The 21,871-nt window shown below is 45.2% G+C and overlaps 1 protein-coding gene across 2 annotated transcripts in view; it reads left to right on the top strand.

The window, feature by feature from the left end:
* The window catches only part of AATF (apoptosis antagonizing transcription factor), a 101,056-nt gene extending 92,767 nt beyond the window's left edge, over positions 1-8,289 (top strand). For both annotated transcript variants that reach the window (XR_008294455.1, XM_015078464.3), the window contains one exon: positions 7,959-8,289. Coding sequence is in view for 1 of the 2 variants with exons in the window: in XM_015078464.3 (XP_014933950.2) it covers positions 7,959-8,022 (64 nt within the window). In the remaining variant the exon portion in view is untranslated. The remainder of the gene's footprint in view (positions 1-7,958) is intronic.
* The last annotated feature ends 13,582 nt before the right edge of the window (positions 8,290-21,871 follow it).

Genomic DNA, 21,871 nt, shown 5'->3' with positions numbered 1-21,871 from the left:
TTCCTTAGCGAGGCCATTTGTCTTCTCTCGCATCAAATCTGTTATAAAACAGTCAAACTGTGAAAGTGGAAATCATCCCAGGAATATGGAATATTAATGCACAGGAAAGGAGGCAACATCCCTTTTGTCTAGAGTGCCACTGTCCCCACCCCCCCATCTCCACCACCCTTATTTTTTGCCAGTCCACCAAGGTAAATTATTTTTCTTTAAAAGAATTTGAAAGACTCAAAGCTAGCGGTAGGAATGACAGAAGTTTCAAGTATTTTTCTTCCTTTGTTCGAGTGGAGTGAGTGTAGCCGACTTGGGAACCAGAACAGAGCACAAGTGAGGAACCCGGGACAGATTCCACCCCTTGTTTGTCTCGCCTCCCTGGCCCTCTGCCCTCGCCTTCCTTTCCCCAGCCTTTCAGTTCCTTTGTTTGGGCCCTCAACCTGCTTCCTTGAACATTTATAAATCTCGAGTCTGTCTGATCTTTAGGAGACAGGCCAGAGGCCACATGTCACCATCTGTAATTTAAAGCTGCAGGGCTAAAAGCATTTGCAGAGGTTTGAAGGACCTAGTTCTGACCTGACCAAAAGAGCGAATTGGAACAGACCTTCTAGAGTCTCCTTCAAGCCCAGGGAGGATGGTGATGAGAGCAGACACACTAGGTAATTTATGGGCACAGTTTGCCGCGAGCCACATCACTGGCCGAGTCCTTAGAACCACGTCGTGTACTGCCACCTCGTGGCGGATTCGGGCGGCTGCGGTTCAGCCCGCAGCTGCTTAGAGACTTGCCTGGTCTCCAGATTTAGGTAATTAGTGATGGATGTGGGTCTCCTCGGAGTCCTCTCTGGTACTTTGCTAACTTGATCCTCTTAAGAAATAAGTCCTAGGTAAGAGAAGGCTGCTTTCTTTTCTTTTAACCTCATTTCGTGTGCGTGTGTGTGTGTGTGTGTGTTGGGTTTTGGTATGGAATTGTGATGAGATTTCAGGAAAGGAGCCTGTGAACCATTTTTTGTTGCTGGGGGATGTTGGGAGGAGAGTAGGGGAGAGAGTTAAGGGCTGACCTTTGGGCTATATTCAGGATCCAAATTTTCTGTCGTGATTTCTGTCTGTTGTCCTGACTAACTGACACTGCCTCCTTATAAGGGCTGCGTGTGTGTCTTCACTTGGATTGCATCCCTAACAGTCCAGTCTCAGAGACCAGTTCCAGCATGTGTCTGCCTCGGATGCCATTCCTGTGACATGCTGGGGTTCACCCTCTGCCCCAGCCCCCAAGGAGCACAGGGCAATTGCTTGCCGTTTGGATCAATATATTTCCCCTGTTAGGCCACAGAAACATTTCTCAAGCGACTTTCTCTCACTCGTAAAGTCACTGATATGGATGAAATGGATTTGGGTCAGAAGAAGCAGAAGGAAAAAGATTAAAGGGAGGTACTATTTTGTGTCTTACGTTTTGGGGAGCAGATCACAAAGCATTCAGAGGGGCAGGAGGACCGCTTTGTTTGGTGTCATTGGTCTGGGTCAAGGAATAATTGGCAAGATATCTTGTTCAGTCGATATTTGGAAGAGAGTGGAAGCTCCATGAAGGCAGGGGAGGTGTGAGAACAGAAGAGGGAATAGAGTCGCCTGTTCTGCCCACTTTGGATTAACTAGGCTGCACCAGGCGCGTCAGGATTAGCTCAGAGGATCTGAGGACCTTACTGTCGAGAGAACTCCAGGTTTCATCACAGCAGGAATGAACTGTTTCTTTTCACCCAGCAAAGAACAGATTTAGTTAGGAGAAGCCGTCAAATAATTGAAATGCTGCCGCAGGGAAGGGCAGTCAGCTTTGTTTTCTCTCTTGGCTCCGGAGGGCCAGGGGCCCATGGGTGGCAGTCACAGAATGGCAGAGTTGGGTTCAGTGTGAGGAAGAATGTTCACACGTCTCTCCCAGTGGAGCAGGTCCGTCTAACTAGACACATTTACTGGGTCCATTCGCCTTCCCAACTCAGCTTCCGCTGTCGTCATTCACAGCCTCGTCATTCCCTACAAAGTCTAATGAAGCTCACATAGGCATCCAGATAGGTGTGAGGCGCGTATCATACGTTTGTGTTGTGTTTTGAGGCAGGGACCTCCTCTAACCATGTTCATGAGCTTCCACAGCACGAGTAAGTACATTGTTTTCAGAACACAAACGTGAAAAAAGGCAGGCTTCAGTAACATCGCCAATGATTTTCCCTGCTGGCCAGTGTGAATTTCTGTTCTGGCTGTTCCTACACTGACCCCTAAGGATTTGGATTTGATCAGGATTCTGCTGGTTGGAACCCTTAGTCTCTCTTTCCCTTTGTGTGTTTCATCATGTTTTTATTCTTAAATGGCTACCTAAGGGCTTGAGTGAAGTGGCAGCAAATGCTAGACCACTTTTGTGTGCAGCACAAGGTCCTCAGGGTGCAGAGAGAGGGAGAGGCTAGAAAGGAGGAGGGGCCAGGACGCATTCTGGGTTGCGTCTTGTGTATTTAGGAAGACACTACTGCCCCCCCCCCCCCAGCCACAAAGCAACAAATGAACAATTTCAAATTAATCAAGGGCAAATTATGTGTATAATGTTAATCAGGAAAGCAGCGATACTGTCTCCGCTGGCACATTTGGAAGCCTGGCTTCCAGCTCCTGCCTGTAATACTTGCTCGGGGAACACGATGTACTTTGGGGACTGTGCAGGCTCCTTCAGGGAGCAGTGGCATTGCTGCTTTCTCAGTGCCTGCCTCTGGCCACGGGGACAGAGGGGGTTCTTGACAGCTTTGGGGTTTCCGGGCCACAGGAGGAGGAGTGCGGTGTTCTGGAGCACAGCCAGTACAATTGTTTCCGTATCCCAGTGCTGCAAGCTACTGACCTAGCAAATTGAAAGCCCCACACAGATCGTGTACAGGTTTAACGTGTCTCTTCGTGCCGACTGCCCGAACAACAGCATGAAAGGCTCCGGTTTTTGTTGCGGTGGGAGGTGCACACAAGGAACCGAGGGGAGCACACTGAGGTGCACACACTTGGGGCTGCAGTCTTCTGTACGCACGCTGCCCCCCACTTCAGCTCGGGCCGCCGCAAGGCTTGCCCACCACCCGAGTGACCGTGCTGCACGGATCGCTCAGCTGTGGTACTTTGAGTGTCTTCAGGAGAATCCTGTAATAAATAAACCGAATCCTAATACACACACACACACACACACATTCTGTCTTTATGGAAAATGGCTGCTAATCCATGATCATTTTTTTTCCAGAAACAGGTTTTATGATAATATAGTAAAAATATTAAATTAGAAAATGCCTCACTAAGGGTTATAAAACCTTACTACACTAGAGATAGGTAATTATCCCCTCTACAGCCTAAATGACAGTTTAAAAGAAATAAAAATGTTAGTGCTCATTACTTGCTTTTGTAGGTTGCAATAAAGGGTAAGTTAAATTTTAATTCAAGGAAGAGCCCCTGCTATCGACCTTCTACCTTAGGTCCAAGTCTTGTTAATTACTCCGTGGGTTATTCTCCTGCATGACACGAACATTAATACATTTTCCACAGTGGACGTTCCCACTGGCCACTGAGGCTGGGAGTGTGGGGGGAAGGGAACAAAGAGGGGAAGGCAGTGCAGCTCAGTGATTCAAATCTTGATTCTTGAAGTGATAGGGAGCAGGAATTACATGGGTTGTTTTTTTTTTTTTAAACCAAGTTCATTATGCATAGCCTTAAGGGGACCTCAAGTATTAAACTATACACTTACCCTAGAGAATCAGATGGAGACAAGGTTAACCTGAAGGATTGATAGTTTAGCTTCTCTGCATGGCTAAATCCTGGTTAGGAAAGATGCTGCAGGGAAAAATGTTCCATGCAGCAGAAGGCAGTCTGACCCTCTGTCCCATGGTGCCTTTTTATTACCTAGTTTTATTTTTAGTTTTGTTTTCCTTGGGATGGGGAAAGGGGATGTGGACATGTTCCTTTTCAGATGCTTTTATCTTCCCCCAGCACTGGCACCACATCACACGCCTGTCTGGGTTTGGGGGAAGTACGCAGAGTTCCCCCACCCCTGAGTCTTCACACTGGGGTGCGCAGAGACTCCCCAAGGGGAAAGTAGACGCGCATTTTTTGGGAATCGATTTCCAGATGTGTGCTCTTTCCCGAAATGGGGCTGCTTGGGAGTGCACCTGAGCAGGGGCTGTGGGTCTCCCTCACCTGACACACAGCCTGCCCGAGCCCCTCCTCTCTGAGGAGGAGGCTTTCTGCCCACTCCAGGCCCCCTAGCAAGAGCACGGCTCCGTACTGGTGTGGGATGGAGAACGGAGGGCACTAGGCCTGGGTAACCAGTCCCTGTGGGTCAGATGGTCCCAGATCTTTATTTTCAACAAAATTGCAAGAGAACCTAATTGAGCTGTCAGCTCACAGATCATTAAAACCAGTTTTTGGTGGTAGATCACTATGTGATTTGGGGGGCATGTAATTCAGAAGAAATTGAAAGAATTGGGTGACCTTGCTGTAACGAAACTCTCTGATGCCCATCTACTTGTTCACGTGACTTTTCTCCTTACTTGTGTCTGCAAAAACCAACAAGCAGGGATAGACTGGATGCTGAGCACTCTTTCATTCTGGCACTAAATGCTGTTCACCACGGGTACATGAGAAGCCTCATCCATATCATGAAGGCATGCAGTTCCAGTAACATTTTACATATTTACGTGTATTAAATGTTCACCAAAATTATGTTTTATTATACCATGGTATATGTCGATTTTATCATAATAATTATGTAATAATAACACAATCCAGAAGTACTTTTTAATTACCTAGAGCCTTATGGTGTCAAGAAATTAAAACATTTTCATTTCAGGGGCCACCCGGGTGGCTCAGTCGGACTTCGGCTCAGGTCATGATCTCACGGTTCGTGCTTTCGAGACCCGTGTCAGGTTCTGTGCTGACAGCTCGGAGCCTGGAACCTGCTTCGGGTTCTGTGTCTCCCTCTCTCTCTCTCTTCCCCTCCCCTGCTTGTGCTCTGTCTCTCGCTGTCTCTCAAAAAATGAATAAACATTAAAAAAAATTTTTTTTAATACTTTCATTTCAACTTCTGAAATTTCAAAATGTGTTTCAATTTACATACTTGTTTTTTGTGGCCAAGAAGTATTAATAGGGTGATCAATAAAAGACTTTCAAGCATAAAACAATTAGGACAAAAATCTGTAGGGAAGAATCAAATGGAAATACGAGTTTAAAAAGGAGAGGATGCTGTAAAATTTCCAAGTTGAAGAGTATGTTTATGTGTTATTTAAACGAATGATGATGACTATCGAGTCAGTATGGCATATAGATTCCATTGGGTGCATTACAAAAAAAAATGTAAGAGTTTTATTTCAAAAGTTAGTATTCACAGTGTTCTGGTAATTATATCCTCTGTAACTATTAAATGTATTGAGAAAAATTTTGTGTCAGCTTACAAAATGTTTGAGGGGGCTGCGTGGTTTTGTGAAACTCTGGGGCTCAGAGCGGCCACAGTGTCCAGCCTGGCATGTCCTGCCGCACAGAGCCTCTGTGGGAAAGACGCACTGGGGCCACGCTGAGCAGAGCAGTTGGAGCCTGGGGGCTTCTTCCCGGTGGTGCCACGGTGCTGGGGCTGAGAAACAGAGGGCCGGGCAGAGAAGGGAACAGGAAAGTCCGTTCGAGGCCGTCACCGTATTCTTGGTAAGCGACTGGAATGGCTGGCTAGTGGAGGCCTCGAGGGGCGGGGGAGTCTGAGATGCTTTGAGGGTAGAGACGATCCCTGATTGGTGGCAGGTGATGAGGAAGGCGCGGAGCTGCAATTACTAGGAGGTTTTAGATTGGAATAATCCCTTACTCCTAGTCTCTCTCAAACTATTTTGAGATCCCAGACCCCTCAGCTTTCCAAGTTGCTTTGCCACTAACAGCTGCATATGTTTGTCAGCTTTGTCCACTTGAGTGTGAAATGATGTTCTATCAAAACATGGGTTTCTGCATTTCACTCTCTGCTCCCGACATGTGAACCCTGCTGCGGCCAGTAACTGCTGCCTTGGCCCAGGCACTTCCCTGCGATTGCAGCGCCGAGTGAAAACATTTGCTGGGCGGTAATGATGGGGTCTGGGGCAGGCGAGCAGGGAGCAGGGAGAGGTGGGAAAGGGTGTGATTGCCAAGGCCTGAACAGCAATCCCTCTCGCCAGCCAGTGCAGCCTTAAAGCCATACTAATCCTTTCTGTCGTGGCCGCTCCCCCCCCCCCCCCACCTTAATGCCGTTGAATTTTTTGCGTTGAAATGGCGAGAGAGGCTTGTGCTTATTGGCAAATAGGCCATGGTGCGATACGGGGAAGCATCTTTCATGTGATGGAGCTGGTGATTCAGAAGCCACTGCCTTTGGAAGCGAGGCTGCCTGCCTCTTGTTTGCATCTGGTCAGAAGCGCCCTCCAGCCTTGTGCTCTCCGGCTGGCCAGGCCGAGCAGGCAGGTGTACAAAGCACAGGAACAAAAGAAACAATGGAGCCCCTGGTCAATCTGAGGCCTTTGTAGGCCTCAGAGCTGGCTGGTGGTTCAGGGTGAGGGGGAGATTCCTGTGATAATACTAAAGACCCACGGTTTCCTAAGCCACACACCTCTGCCCACACTATGGTCCCCAGTATGATGGGGTTTGGCTACATTCTGGGCCACTGGACTTTCTTCTTTAGGATCTTTCCTTTTTTTAAAAAAAAGTTTTAATATGCTATTTTTATTGCTGGGTTTTCTAACGATCGTACCTCTGTTCCCGCCCACAACCACAGCCACAGTAAGATGACTTCAAAAACAGACTCCTAAGTTTTTGTGTTGAAGTCTTACTGAACCCGCACAGCTGTTTGAGGGGTGGTGGTTTGGTGTTTCGTTTTGTTTTGAAAAGCAGATTTGCTGAAGATGGCTCTCCGATTATGAGGCCACTTGTAAAAGCCTGTTTTCTTAGCCACGACAGCTGGCTGTCTTTTTATGGTTCGATCTCGAGAGTGTGAAACAGCAGGCACAGCTTTCTTCTGGGGTCGTTCCCTCACTGATACAGGACCTCAGCCCTGTGTGCCTGCTGTCCCTCCGTGAGCATTAGTGGCCGGGCCGTCACACGGAGTACAGGCATGGGTCACCTGCCTTAGGCGGGCCGCGTTTCCTCCCTCCGTGGCTCTCCACCCTCCTCAGATCCTGCAGGGAGAACCTGCTCTCTGTCCACAGGGGAAGTGTCCTGGAGCTCCTGTGACAATGGCAGGAGGGACCCCACCCCAAACCCACCCCTTTTTAGATTGCCAGGCCTTGACGCGTAGCTTTGGCCAAGTGGCTGGATGTGTGTTGCATTTGATAACAGAAACAGAGGTTGGCAGTGATACTTTATTTTCAAGGACCCAAGACCCTGGCATACTATCATTTTCTAAATTTCGAAACCCAGCTCTAGAAATAAATTAGCCAATCGAATTATTTATTAGATTGAAAATAGATAAAAGGGGCCAGGGGAGTGGGGAAGAGCCTTGCTTCTATCACCAAACAGCTGCACATGTGATAGTAATTGGAATCTTGTTGCTGGGTCATTTTCATTGTTTTTCAAGTACTTCCAAGTCCAAGAAAATGTATGAAAACTAAATCATATCCCCCTACATCCCATGTCTGATTGAATCCTCCTCGTCGTGCGGCGGTCTCATACATCCTATTAAAATATTCAATCTTGTTTTCTTACTTGAAGAGCCTGTCTGTAAAGGGCAAACTTATAGAAAACTCATTCCCTGGAGACAGGTATCTATCCACACCGGACTATTTACATATTTTACTATTTGATCGGCGCTTCTAGGTTCTTCCTTCCTTTGTATTTGTGAGTAAGAGCTGTGGGATGCATTTTTAATTACACGGCTGTGTTTGCAATTGAAGAAACCGATTGGGGCATTTCCCAGCTTCTTAGTTCTTGTTTAACCTTGCAAAGTTAACCAGTTTGTTTTGTTTGTCTTCCAGGACAGAGTTGTATCGATCTCTTTTTGGGCAGCTCCGCCCTCCTGACGAAGGCCAGAGGGACTGACAGCGCCCATCTCTGTCGCTGCGGACCTGAGGCAGGGCCTCTGAACACCACGGCGCCTTAGCCAGGTTGGCTCCTCGAGTGGAGGAAGCCATCGGCCAGCAGGGTCGAGCACATTGGGAAGTCCCAGGAAGGGGTGCGTGCAGAGCACATGCCTGCTAAGTCCCGGGAAGCCTGGAACCAAATGTCCCATGTCTTCCCTGCCCCAGTCTGCCAAGGACTGGTGCCCCACGCCCTTTCACCATCACAAATAAAGAGTATTGTCACTGCCGCGCTGCCACATGTGATTTCTTAAGCAGCAGAGTAAGTCTGACTGAGGGCTCTAGAGGGGTGATGGTGTTTGTTGGGAGGGTTTTCACTTTTTTTTCTAGTCAGCCTCCTCTCGCAATACAAAACCTCACAGGAGCAATAATTCTGGGCTGAAATGCTGCTTTCAGGGTGGATAACATTTGGTGATTGATCATGGCTCTGAGGAGCAAGGAATCCCCAAAAACCTATGAACTATGCCCACGAGACTTTGTAACATGGAGGTATTTGCTTCTTTGTTGCAAATACAAATCCCTGCCTTCTTTTTTAGTTTTACCCATAAAGATTCTTTCAGAGCCCTTTTCCGTTCTCTCCATTCCTAAGTCACTTTATTGAGATCAGCTCTGGTGTAAATCTAGCAGGAGGAAATGATTCACTTGTTTTTCATCCAGAGGTCAAAAGCTGGAAATTAAATCCCCATAAGGGGGATTTATTGGCATGCTGTGGTCAATATGCAATGAAGATTATCTTGCATAAGTAATGCGTGCGTGCCGGCATCCGCAACTGACCACCTCCCGGCTCCTGGGCCCACATCTTCATGTCGCGCTATGAAACTGAGAAGAAGCATGCATTCAGTTGTGGTGCATGAGTGGTCACTGTTGGTAACGTCAGGTTTTGATACTGTTTTGAAATGTCAAAAGCAGGTGACCGATCTCGTTGCCTGGGAATCCCCACGTATCACTGCCGTGGTGTCGGGACCACTAAAGGCTGGGCTCCAAATGAAGTGAGTCCTCATTGGAATCTGCATCACAGTTTAGTATTAACATCAGAGTGTCTGCTGAGCTCAGGATGGGGCAGATTGCGGGGAGGAGGGTTTTTCCATCTCACATTAATTGGACCTTAGTACATGGTGATGTGTTTCTCTTGTCTGCTAGTTACCTCTTGGGCTTGACTGTCAGGGAAATGTTTAATTTTCAGTGTGCCTCTAGTTACCCAAAAGATCAACAGGAATAGAGTTCCCCCACAGTTACTCCCTTCAAAATGATCACTTTTTAAAATAGAGAACATCCAATCCTGTCCCTCTAGCCTGAGGAGTCTGGATCATGCACATTAGAACAGCAATAAATGACCTCTTAACACCATGCTTCCGGTGAGCCGGTTGCTAACCTCCATTTCCTGAAGAGATGGAATCTTTGTCACAGTCACTCTTGACCTGATGAAGGAAAAGATTTAAACAGGTACTCCAAAATATTTGGAACCCAACGTGCTTAATTAAAATGAATTAAAATCGGGAGAGATGAGAAAACAGAATTTTCAGTAAAGAGAGGCTTGCATTTTAAAATTCAGAAGACCACCCTCCTTCCAGCCAAGAATAAATTGGAAACTATTTTAATTGACACGGATACTGCAATTCAACTGTTACTAGAAAGACAGATTAGTTGATTGATTTGCATTTTAATAAAACTAATACTTTACATTTTGGTAGCTAATGCTGATTTTCAAATGAGGTGAGAATAGTTATCAAGAGTTTCAATCCAGGGCCCTTTTTCAGTGTTGACTGAAGCATTCCTCCCTTTTGTGTGAAGTTTGCTTATTTTCTTTTTGCCCAGCTGACTACTTCATGCACGACACTCACGAGCCACAGAGCTTAAAGACCTCACTGGAACGGGCGAGGCAGGGAGCTGGTCACAGTGGGGCTCCCCAGCGCCCACTGGCCGCGGCCTGTGGGTGGTGGGCCCCTCCCCTGGGGACAGAGGATAGAAGGCTGGTTTCTTGTCTGAGATGATTTTACATTAACAACTAATTACGGAAAACGCGAAGGGAAAAATAAGTCTTGGCTGTAACCCTACCACCCAGAAATAGCCACTTCTCATTACTCATCACCAAGTGGTGCTTCAGAGCCATCTTGCCTGTACAGGCGCCATGATGTGGAGTAGCCTCGTCTCTTCTCCCAGGGGCAGCTGGGGTGGAAGACTTGGTTTTTACTTCAGACTATTTGAAATTTTCTACTCACCTTTTAAAAACAAGGAAAACAAAATACCCAGGCATGCAGCCATACCCCTGCCCCATCCACATAACTCACATACACCACCAGTGTTCTGCATTTTAATATTCATGGTACAGTAAGAGAGGGGTGCCTGGCTGAGTAGGTGGAGGATGCAACTCTTGATCTCAGGGTCGTGAGTTCAAGCCCCATGTTGGGTATAGACATTTCTTAAAAATAAGATCTTTAGGGATGCCTGGATGGCTCAGTCGGTTGAGGGTCCAAGTTTGGCTCTGGTCATGATCTCACGGTTTGTGGGTTCAAGCCCCACATCGGGCTCTGTGCTGACAACTTGGAGTCTGGAGCCTGCTTTGATTCCCTGTCTCCCTCTCTGCCTCTCCCCTGCTTGCTTGCTTTCTCTCTCAAAAATAAATATTTTAGCGGTGCCAGGGTAGCTCAGTCGGTTAAGCGGCCGACTGCAGCTCAGGTCATGATCTCGCGGTCCGTGAGTTCGAGCCCCGTGTCAGGCTCTGTGCTGAGAGCTTGGAGCCTGGAGCCTGCTTCAGATTCTGTGTCTCCCTCTCTCTCTGCCCCTCCCCATTTGTGCTCTCTCTCTGCCTTTCAAAAATGAAGAAATGCTTTAAAAAAAAACACTTAAAAAAATTTTTTTAATAAATAAATAAATGAAATCTTCAAAAAATAGTACAGGTTTTACAGATATATATCATTTCCATATTTTTACAGATATCATTTAAGTAATTTGCTAACTAATAATCCCATGTTAGGCTTGTATCTTCAGCAATTAGCCAAATCCCCCATAATTGAACATTTATTAATAACTATTTACTATAATGAATAATGTTACTGGACAAAAGCTTTTTTATTGTCTCTCAAAATAATTTTTTTCTTGGCATATATTTTTAGGAGTCAAGTGAACCAAGGGAAAGAGTCCAACTATTTTGAAGGCTCTTGGTTCGTATTTGCACCCTCGCTCCTCACTTGCCTTAGGCTGGACCATTTCACAATAAAGGGTGTGGACGGGGAAAATAGGAGACCGGCCCAGGAATCCTGGTTTATTTCCTGCTCCTCAGGGAACCCTTCAAATTGGCATCCTCCTCTGGGAGGATTAAAGAGCTGCTGCCTTCAATGTGCTTGGAGATGCTCCAATGAAAGACGGCGGATAGTGACACCATCATGTCCCTCCTCGGCCCCCATATCTTTTTTTTTCCTTTCATGCTTATGGTATGAACAGCTAGTTGTGATGTTTTCAGAATTTTTTTTTAATATAATTTATTGTCAAAGTGGCTAATATACCGTGTGTAAAGTGTGCTCTCGGTTTGGGGGTAGATTCCCGTGGTTCATCACTTACATACAACACCTAGTGCTCATCCCGCTCTAATATCTTTTTTTCTGCTGCTAGATTGCCTGCCAGTTGCTCTCCACTCCCCCCTCCAGTTTTCAGGCTCTTGCTGCTTTCACAGCTCTCATCCTGGGGATCCCTCAGATGGGTTTCCCTTGCCTCATGTGGGTGTGCATTACTCCCGACTTCTCCGTACAACCTTTAGTGTGTAGCCATTCTCTCCAGGGGTCGCCATCCAAGACCTCTGGTTGGGCATCATTCAGGAACCCTGAGACCCAACAACACTGAAGGAAGTCAGCTCCAAGCAGTTCGGCGCCAGACTCTGCCATCCCCAGCTTGGAAGAAGCTTCCTTTTAGAGGTGGAGTTCCTTGGTCCGCATGTACATTGCAAAGACCTCTCCAAGATTACTGCCTCTTCACCCCTTACCGTTTCATCCGGAGGGAGCCGAGTTCGAGGCACAGAATGAGTCCAAATGTGATGTTTGTCATAAACCTTGGAACCACTCCCCAGGACACAGCAGCCACTGTATATGGAATGTGGTGATGCCAAGATCCATGTCTCCCTGGGCCAGACTCACAAATGAGGCAGTCACCTGTCTCAGCAAAACTTTGCAGACAGGCAGAGGTAAAGGATGCCCCAGAGAAGCCCAAGGCTGTGGATGCAGAAGCGTGAGTGTTTCACTCCAGGGCGGCCCCCTGCCCCTCTGCCGACACCCTGATAGTGTTGCCCTGTGTGTACTTGTGTTTAATAAAGGCAAACACAAGCAGCGAGCCTTGTCTCAAGCGAATGAACCTTGTTTTCTACATCTGAGTCTGTGCTTATACTTTTTAAAGTTATGTCTGTGCTTGTGTAGTGGGGGAAGTTGTGTTAGGAATTAAGCTTGCCTTGGTCATTTTTTTTTTTAAGTTATCTACTTCATTTTCTTTCCGTCTTTCTTTACTTTCTCTTCCTTCATAACATCTCAAAAATAGTTGCCAGCCACTCGGTAAGTGCATTAACTATCTCCCCTAAGTCCAGGGGATCCATATCACCCCGCTGATTTGCGCATGTTCAGTTGGTGCAGCAGCTCTAGTGATGAAGTCCTGGTCACCTGCTCCTGGCCTGGGTGGGAGGGGACAGTGCACGGCGGAGGGAGTGTGCTTGTCCAATTTTGCTTTCTCTTGGACACACGTAGGTTGCCTTTGCCGCGTCTTTCTTGCCCGTCGAGTGGGGTCTGCCGATAGGGTACTGGTGCAGCCACATTTATATTCCTGACAAGTCTGCTTCGTTTATCTCCCCGGGTTCAGGGTTCTCAGTTCATTTGTCGAGGTCAAGGACACTGAATTCTCAGGAAAGAAAATTTAAGAGTGTTAAAAAAACAAAACAAAACAAAAAAACCACCCACCACCACCACCAATCTCACCGCACTGATAGGGTGGAAAGAAAAATATAAGGTCCTCAGGAGGCACCGTGACAGTAACACATAAAGGTCCTTGCCCCCCCTCTTCCCACCCCACCTTCCCCTTTATGGGCAGATTGGAAAGACGAGCTCCGTGCACTCCAGCCACCAGGCTCCCGGCACGTGGCTGGCTGTCTCCTCTGCTCTGGCCTGCCCTTCCCCAAGGTAGGGGGTGCTGGCTTTCTTCAGGGCCGTGTTACTGGGCTCTGGCAGAGACCTGGGGACACAGACTTAGTCTGGGAATGGGTGTATGTAGAGTTCGGAGTAAAGGACAGATATGAATGAAAGGTGGAGCGGAAAGAATCCTGGACTAGAAATGAAACCGGCTAGGGTTTGACCTTGAGGAAGTCGTTTGACCCCTGGGCCTCAGGCTCCTACTTAGTAAGACGAAGTCAGCTGAACACTTCCAAGACAGCTGTGCCTAAGTAAAGGCAGCTTCAAAGACTGGGGTTTATTTAGCGCAGGCGCAGGAATGTTGTTGGTGTCCGTTTATTCAGATGTCGTTGACCGCCCGCTGTGTGCCAGGCCCTGGTGGAGGCTGAGCAAAGGGCTGTTTGGGCAGGTGACCCAGCCACGAGGTGCATGTTCATTCCCCTCTGCTGTAGACTCCGCGTGCTCCAACTCGGGTCTGATGAAACCCCTTACAGGCTGGAGGGCACTGCTCCCAGCCTGTAAGGCTCCCAGTCCCTTTCCAGGCGTGGCGCTACTTTCCTAGGTTCTGGTTCTCCCGGGTGAGATGGGCAGGAAGGCAGCGGATTGCGGCTGGTGGGCACTGCCTCCTGGGGCTCTGCCGCTGGCCTCAGAGTCCTGCCTGCAGAAGGCCAGGTGCCTCAGCAGGCAGGTGTGGCTGATATGGAGCCCAAAGCTGTTGGGCTCTGAGGTCTGCCCATCCACAGTGGTCCCTTCCACTCCCCTGTGGGGAGTCCAGGAAAAGCCTCTTCTAACCCTAGCAGTGTCCAGAACATCTACACCAGTGCTGTCCGATAGAACTTTCTGGGATGCTGGGAATATGATCTTACCATTCTGTGCTGTTTCATACACTAGTCACCAGCCACATGTGGCTTTGGGCACTTGCAGTGTGGCTAATGGCTACCATATTGGATAGCTCGGTCTAGACAAATACTTCCCAACCGTTTGCAAGTCACAGCCAACACCAAAATTGGAAATGGAGTGAGCAGTCAACCGACGGGGCAGCGAGTGCTCCAGCACGCCCAGGGCTGAGGCGACAGTGTCTTCCCACACCAGGTATGTGCGCAGGCTGCCAGAAGGCCCTGCTTTAGACTTTGGGGTGACTGGGATGTGAGCTGGGGTACAAAGAGGGGGTGGGGAGGCAGTGGTTTCCTGCCTGGTTGCCCAGAGTGGCCGGAGGGGGTGACCGGGAGGCTAACCAGCCCCACTCCTCCTTCCTGAGGGATCAGGCCAGGAACTGACTCCCTGGGGCCTTCAACTTATTTTCTGGTTTGACTCTTGTGTCCTTTAAAGTTGTAGCATGCTGCACTTGGTTTTAAGAGCTAAATGTAAGGCTAATACGGAACACTTTAAATGTGATAACTCCGAGTTCACATTGTTCGAAGAGATAAGCAGTAAGGAGCAGGTGCTTTTGAATTTACTTATCAACGTTTTGGCAGGCTCCTCTCGGGCCTCACCCCCCACCTGGGTGCTGTGATGTTCTCTGAGGATCTTGGGAACGGAGGCTTCCCCAGGCCCAGCGGCCACCGTTTCATGTGCTGACCTTGCTGGTAAGGTCAGGCCTTTGTTCCTGGCGGGGGTGCGCAGCCCAGGTGTGTGCAGTGGGAGAGGAGTCCCTGCCACCCCTGTGGCTGGTGCCTCAAGCCTTTGGAGCCCTGCGGAAAGGGTGCATTTTAAAAGTCACATCCTGATCTTCCTGAAGGAGGGTAAGAGGGGACAAAAGGAAGCCCTAGTTCTTCGTTATATAATTAAATGGAGATTTTCCTTCCTGAAGGAGCAAAAAGAGGCCAAGGACAGCCTAATTGAAACCTCAAGATTGCTTCTCCAACAGTGGCCTGAGCAAGTGGGCCAAGGTAGATTGTCACCTCTGGCTGGCGGGGGGCCTGAGCCAGCAGGTCCCTGGTCCCTGGTGTGCCCTGACTGCCCCCCACGGGAGGAGATGGCCTGTTTGGCCTGGGGGCCTCCCCTTTGCATCCTGTTAGGAGGGGCCCCGGGTTCCCTGGCCCACACAGGGGAGCTCATGCCGGAGCTGGCTCTGTCCCTGGCCCTCCTGACGTCCTGGTGGGTCTCCTGCTCCCGGCAAGACCCTTAGAACTGGTCTCAAGGGCCATCGACAGTGTATACCTCTCTCTAGCCAGGCTGGCTCTTCTGAAGGTGTTCCTTCCCATGTAAGTGATGGTAAAAAATAAAATAGTGATGCTTTATTAATCGCAGAGATGGCTGCTAATTAGAACCTAGGCGTGTGTTCTACCTGTTTATACACTTGTTCCATAGTGAAAGGACTTTCTCCTCTCTCCTTCCCTCTCCCCCACCCCCAGATGAGAATTTCAACTTTAAGACAAACAACTTCATTTACAAGTGTGTCTCTAATTAGCTGCAGAATTAGGAAAGCTGAGTTTTCCCCCATAGATCGGCTAAACCCTCGAGGGAGACTGGTGGAAGAGAGAGAATCGCATTTCCAATTATTTTGTTGAATTGCTAATTTAGTTATTGTGCCTGGTGTAATTGTGATGGGTATTGGGTGTGCAATTCAATTTGTTTTAAATATTTGTGGGAAGGCTGATCAGTAATGGAGCTGACCTATTTTGTGGCCCAAATTGAGAAAAAAAAAAAGACTAAAACACAACAGCCACAAAGATATAGTTTGTTTCCATTTTTATTTTGATCTCTCTCATCCCTCTTAAGACCATTGATGCAACAAAAGGATTAAATTAAAAGATGACAGCACTTTGATCTTCTCCCTTTGAAAGCTTAACTGTCCTTGGTAGTTTAATATGCAGATATTTTAGGGTAGAGTTTTAGATGCGTTTCTGGAGTTGAGTGGTTTCCTCCTCCCATAATTGCATTTCTGTGTGTGCCTAGCAGTGGTTTGGGTGTTTGACTTTTGAATAGTGAATAAAGGAGTGGAGGTAGTGCCTGTGGCAAACAGTGCAAAGTCCTTCTAGCTCCTGGGCAGAAATCTACTGCCTGCACGCAGCGCCCCTCCAGGGGTCGGTGACCAGGAGCCCCACCCAGGCGGCAGGTGCCCAGTGCCCTGCTGCTGCGAGGTTGAGCCTGTGCAGTTGTGACCAGGGTTAGGCATGAGGTTCCCTTACTGCCGGGCGGTGACTCCAGGTGGAGCTCCTTGATGGCCAAGCTCAGTCTTGCTTCTTCAGGGTCTCCCTGCCACTCAGCCAGCCTCTGAACCAGAGGGAGCATCTGTGATGTAATATTGCTCACGTGCCTGCTGAGTAAATCAGTCCAGCCGGGCCCTTGGGCGGGGCTGTGGCTTGTTGGGAAGAACAACGGGGCTCTGCAGGGAATTGAGGTCCCAGAAAACTTGCAGGACCCCAAAGCAAGGTGTCCTCTGCCCTGTTATTGTGAAATTTGTGGGTGAGTACCGGGTATTGGTGCAGTCTAGGACGCTTGCCAGTGACAGAGCCCCTCCCCTCAGGGTCAGGCTTTCTCAGGCCCAGGGGAGGGTTTGCTTGGGCTGGATTGGAGGGTAGCAGACCAGAGTAGATTTTGAGGAAAGGTCAATAATAAAATGGGTCATAGAAGCAGCTGTTAAAATGACTTTGATCCTAAAAGGATCATCTTGTAACTCAATTAACCTAGAAAGGTGCCAGGGTCCATTTCTGTGCTTAGCTGCTGAATAGAAGTTTGAACTGCACAATTCGTGGGGTGCCTGGGTGGCTCAGCTTCCTACTTTGGTTCAAGTCATGGTCTCACAATTCTTGAGTTTGAGCCCTGTGTTGGGCTCTGTGCTGACAGCTCAGAGCCGGGAACCTGCTTCAGATTCTGTCTTCCTCTCTCTTTGCCCCTCCCCTGCTTGTGCTCTCTCTCTCTCAAAACAAATAAATAAACTTAAAAAACAGTTTATAAATATATATTGTTTATATATATATGTTATATATATAACATATATGTTTATATATAATATAAATATAAAATATTTATATATAATATATTTAAATATATTTAATATATAACATAAATATATTAAATATAAATATAAATATTTCTTTATATTCAACTTTTATATATTTTTTATATATTCAACTTTCCAAATATTTATATTCAACTTTTTATATAAATAAAATCAAATAAATATAAATATTATATAATATATATTATACAAATATAAATATATAAATAAATATAATATATTATATATAATATATATTTAATATATTTTGTATGTAATATATAATATAATATTAATATTTACTTAATATATACTTAACATATAAATATATAAATATAAAATATATATATAAGTTTATATATATATATAAAGAAACTATTGGGGGGAAAAGTAGGATCTGATTAAAAAAAAAAAACCTGCACGGTTCGTATGTGGGAGATCACCTGGGGGCTATAGGAGGAACTTCAGACAGGGGATCGTGCTCCTAGTCACAAGATTCTCCCATACTGGGAGAGAACAGCTAGAGGACGAAAGTCTGGTTTGAGGAGGAACTGGGTCTTGTGTGAGGACAGGAAGGAAGACAGTCATATTTCAAGCAGTGCCCTGGGGCGTCTGGAAGGATCTCTGCAGGGAGAACCGTGGGTGACAGGGGAGGAGTATGTAGACACAGGTGCAAAGGTGGGAGGCAGGCCCTGGGTGTTGACAATAAGGTTTGAGCACCCCTACCCCTTGCCAGTTATAGACTTCTACAGTTTTCATATGGGTGTGATTTACATACCATAAGGTTCACCATTGTAAATGTACAACTCAGTGATTTCTAGCAAAGTTGTAGAGTTGTGCTACCATCAATATACTTCTAGAACATTTTCATCAACCCAACAAATAACTCTATGCTGGTTTGCAGTCTCACCCAGTAATGGATCTGCTTTCTGTGGCTATGGAGTTGTCTTTTTGGAGTGTTTCATAGAAAAAGAATCTTGCACGGTGCAGTGTTTGCGGTTGGCTTCTGTCACTAAGGTTCATCCATGGACAGCGCATGTCGGTAGTTAATTTGTTCTTGCTGCAGGCCTGTTACATGGCTGCACCACATTTTGCATATCTGTTCATGCATTTATGAATGTTTGATTTCCAGATTTTAGCTATCATGTATAAAGTTGATAAAAACAAATACAAGTCTTTGTGGGACATGTTTTCATTTCTCTTGGATAGATACCTAGGCACAGAATTGCAAAGTCATGTGGTAAGTTCATGTTTAACATTTTAAGAAATTGCCAAACTGCTTTCCAAAGTGGCTGCACCACTTTCTGTTCCCAACAGTAATGGATGAGCATTCCAGTTACTCCACACCCCTGCTAATGTTTGTTCTTGTCTGTATTAGGGATCTAGCCATTCTAATAGACTGTTGTGTGACTTTATTTTTTTTTATTTTTCCCCAAACTTTTATTTAAATTTTAGTCAGTTAACATATAGTGTAATATTGGTCTCAGGAATAGAGTTCAGTGATTCATCACTTACATACAACACCCAGTGCTCATCCCAACAAGTGTCCTCCTTAATGCTCATCACTCATCTAGCCCATCCCTGCCCACCTCCCTCCATCAGCCCTCAGTTTGTTCTCTATCATGAAGAGTCTCTTTTGGCTTATTTCCCTCTCTCTTTCTTTCCCCCCTCCTCATATGTTCATCTGTTTTGTTCTTATATTCAACATATGAGCAAAATTGTATGGTATTTGTCTTCCTCTGATTCTCAATGTGGCTTTAATTTGTATTTCCCTAATGACTAATGATGTGGAACAGCTTTTTATGTGTTCATATGTCTACCTTCTTTGATAAAATGTCTCTTCAAATCTTTTGCTCTTTTTTTTTTTTTTAAGTGGACTCCAAGCCCAATGTGGGTCTCAAACTCACGAACCTGAGATTAAGAGTTGAATGCTCTACTGACTGAGCCAGCCAGGCACCCCTCTTTTGCTCATTTTTAATTGACTTGCTTGTCTGATTGCATTATAAGAATACTTTATATATTCTAAATATAAATCCTTTATCAGATAAAATACTTGCAAATATTTTCTTCCAGACTAGTTTTGCTAGTCTTCTTATTAATGCTACCTTTTTGAATCATAAATGTTTTTAATTTTGGTGGTGTAATTTCTCAATTTTTTTTCTTTTATGGGTTGTGGTTTTGGTCTCATATCTAGGAAATCTTTGCCCAGCCAAAGTCACAAAGATTTTCTCCTATGTTTTCTTCCAGAGATTTTATTTAGAGTTAGTTTTTGCCAATAGTGTGAGGGTCTAAAAATATAATTTTGCATTTGCATATCCAGTTGTCCCAGTACCATTGGCTGAAAAGACTATTCTTTCCCAATTGAATTGCCTTGACTCTTTTGTCAAAAATCAATTGATCATAGGGAGAGAGAGCCAAAGCATAAGAGACTTAAAAACTGAGAACAAACTGAGGGTTGATGCGGGGTGGGAGGGAGGGGAAGTAGGTGATGCGCATTGAAGAGGGCATCTTTTGGGATGAGCACTGGGTATTGTATGGAAACTAATCTGACAATAAATTTCATATAATAAAAAAAATAAAAAAAAATCAATTGATCATAAATGTGAGGATTTATTTCTAGGCTCTTTTGTTTCGTTCTATTTGCCTCTTTCTATACTGGTGGAAGTTTTGAAAGTAGATAGTTTAAGTCCACCAAATTTTTATCAAAATTGTTTTGACTATTCTGGGTTCTTTGCATTTCCACATAAATTCTAGTATAAATTTGTTAATTTCTGTAAAAATGATTGATGGGATGTTGATGAGGATTACATTATCCATAGATTAAGTTAGGGAGAACTGCCATCTTTTTTTTTTTTTTTTTTTTTTTGAGCAGCAGGCAGAAGTTTATAGGAATATAAGATTAGAAAGGAAGGATAGTAGGAAAGTTCTCTTTACAGAGAGGGGACATTCGAAAGTGAATGCCCCAGGGAGAACTGCAATCTTAACAACAGTGAGTCTTCCAATCCATGAACATGGAATGTCTCTTCATTTATTTATATTCAATTTCTCTCAGTGTTGTTTTATAATTTTCAGTGTACAAATCTTGCACTTCTTTTGTTAAAGTTCTTGTTCTTGTTTGGTATTCTATCATTTTTGATGCTATTATCAATGCATATTTCTATAATTTCACTTTTGGATCACTCCTTGCTGGTATACAGATGGACAGTTGAGTTTTTGGTATATTGATCTTGTACCCTGTGACTTTGCTGAATATATCTATTAGTTCTAGTTTTTAAAAATACGTTCCTCACATAGGATCATGCCATTTGTGAATAAAGATAGTTTAGAAAAGTTTTCGTTTATTTATTTTTGAGAGAGGGAGAATGCACCCGCAAGCAGGGGAAGGACAGAGAGAGGGAGACAGATGATCTGAAGCAGGTTCCTAACTGAGAGCAGAGAGTCTGATGTGGGGCTTGAACTCACAGAACCACGAAATCGTGAACTGAGCTGAAATCAAGAGTTGCAACTATGTGGATGGAACTGGAGGGTGTTATGCTAAGTGAAATTAGTCAGAGAAAGACAAAAATCATAAAACTTCACTCATATGAGGATTTTAAGAGACAAAACAGATGAACATAAGGGAAGAGAAACAAAAATAATATAAAAACAGGGAGGGGGACAAAACAGAAGAGACTCATAAATGTGGAGAACAAAGTGAGGGTTGTTGGAGGGGTTGTGGGAGGGGGGAAGGGCTAAATGGGTAAGGGGCATTAAGGAATCTACTCCTGAAATCATTGCTTCACTATATGCTGACTAATATGGATGTAAATTTTAAAAAATTAAAAAGTTAAAAAAAAAAAAGGGTTGGATGCTTAACTGAATGAGCCCCAGGTGCTCCAAGATAGTTTTAATTCTTTCTTTATAACACACAAACCTATAATGTTTATTTATTTATTTAGCCTGTTGCACTGGCTAGAACCCCCAGCATTATGCTGAGTAGAAATGGCAAGAATCAACATTCTTCTTGCCTTGTTCCTTATCTTAGGAGGGAAAAGTATTCAACCTTTCTTTCACCATTAAGAATTATATTAGTTTAGGATTTTTATAGATGCCCTTTATCAGGGTAAGAAAATGACTTTCTTTTCATAGTTTTGTTGAGGATGTTTTTAAGTTTATTTATTTATTTTGAGAGGGACAGTGCACACATAACAGAGAGAGAGAGGGAGAGAGAGAATCCCAAGCAGTCTCCAGGCTGAACATGGAGCCCAATGTAGAGCTCCATCCCAAGACTATGAGATCATGACCTGAGTGGATATCAAGAGTCTGTTGCTTAACTGACTGAGCCACCCAGGCACCCTAGTTTATTGAGAATTTTTATTTAGAATTGGTGTTGGATTTTACCAAGTGCTTTTTCTGCATCTATTTGAGATGATCATGTGGCTTTTATCCTTTGTTATATGAATATGGTATATTACATTAATTGATTTGGATGTTAAACTAACTTTGCACTCCTGGGACAAATCCCGCCTGACTCTGATGTATAATTTTTTTAATATGTTGCTGGATTTTGTTTGCTAATATTTGCTAAGGATTTTTACATCCGTTTTCATGAGAGATATTAGTTTGTAGTGATGTCTTTGTTTGCTTTGGTATCAGGATAATATTGGCTTCAGAAAATGAACTGGAAAATGTTTTGTTTTCCAAAAGAGTTTGTGAAAGACTGGTATTTATTCTTCTTTTTTTATAAT

This window comes from Acinonyx jubatus, chromosome E1, assembly GCF_027475565.1.
Source record: "Acinonyx jubatus isolate Ajub_Pintada_27869175 chromosome E1, VMU_Ajub_asm_v1.0, whole genome shotgun sequence".
Lineage (NCBI taxonomy): Eukaryota > Metazoa > Chordata > Mammalia > Carnivora > Felidae > Acinonyx > Acinonyx jubatus.
This window is presented reverse-complemented; position numbering and strand designations above follow the sequence as displayed.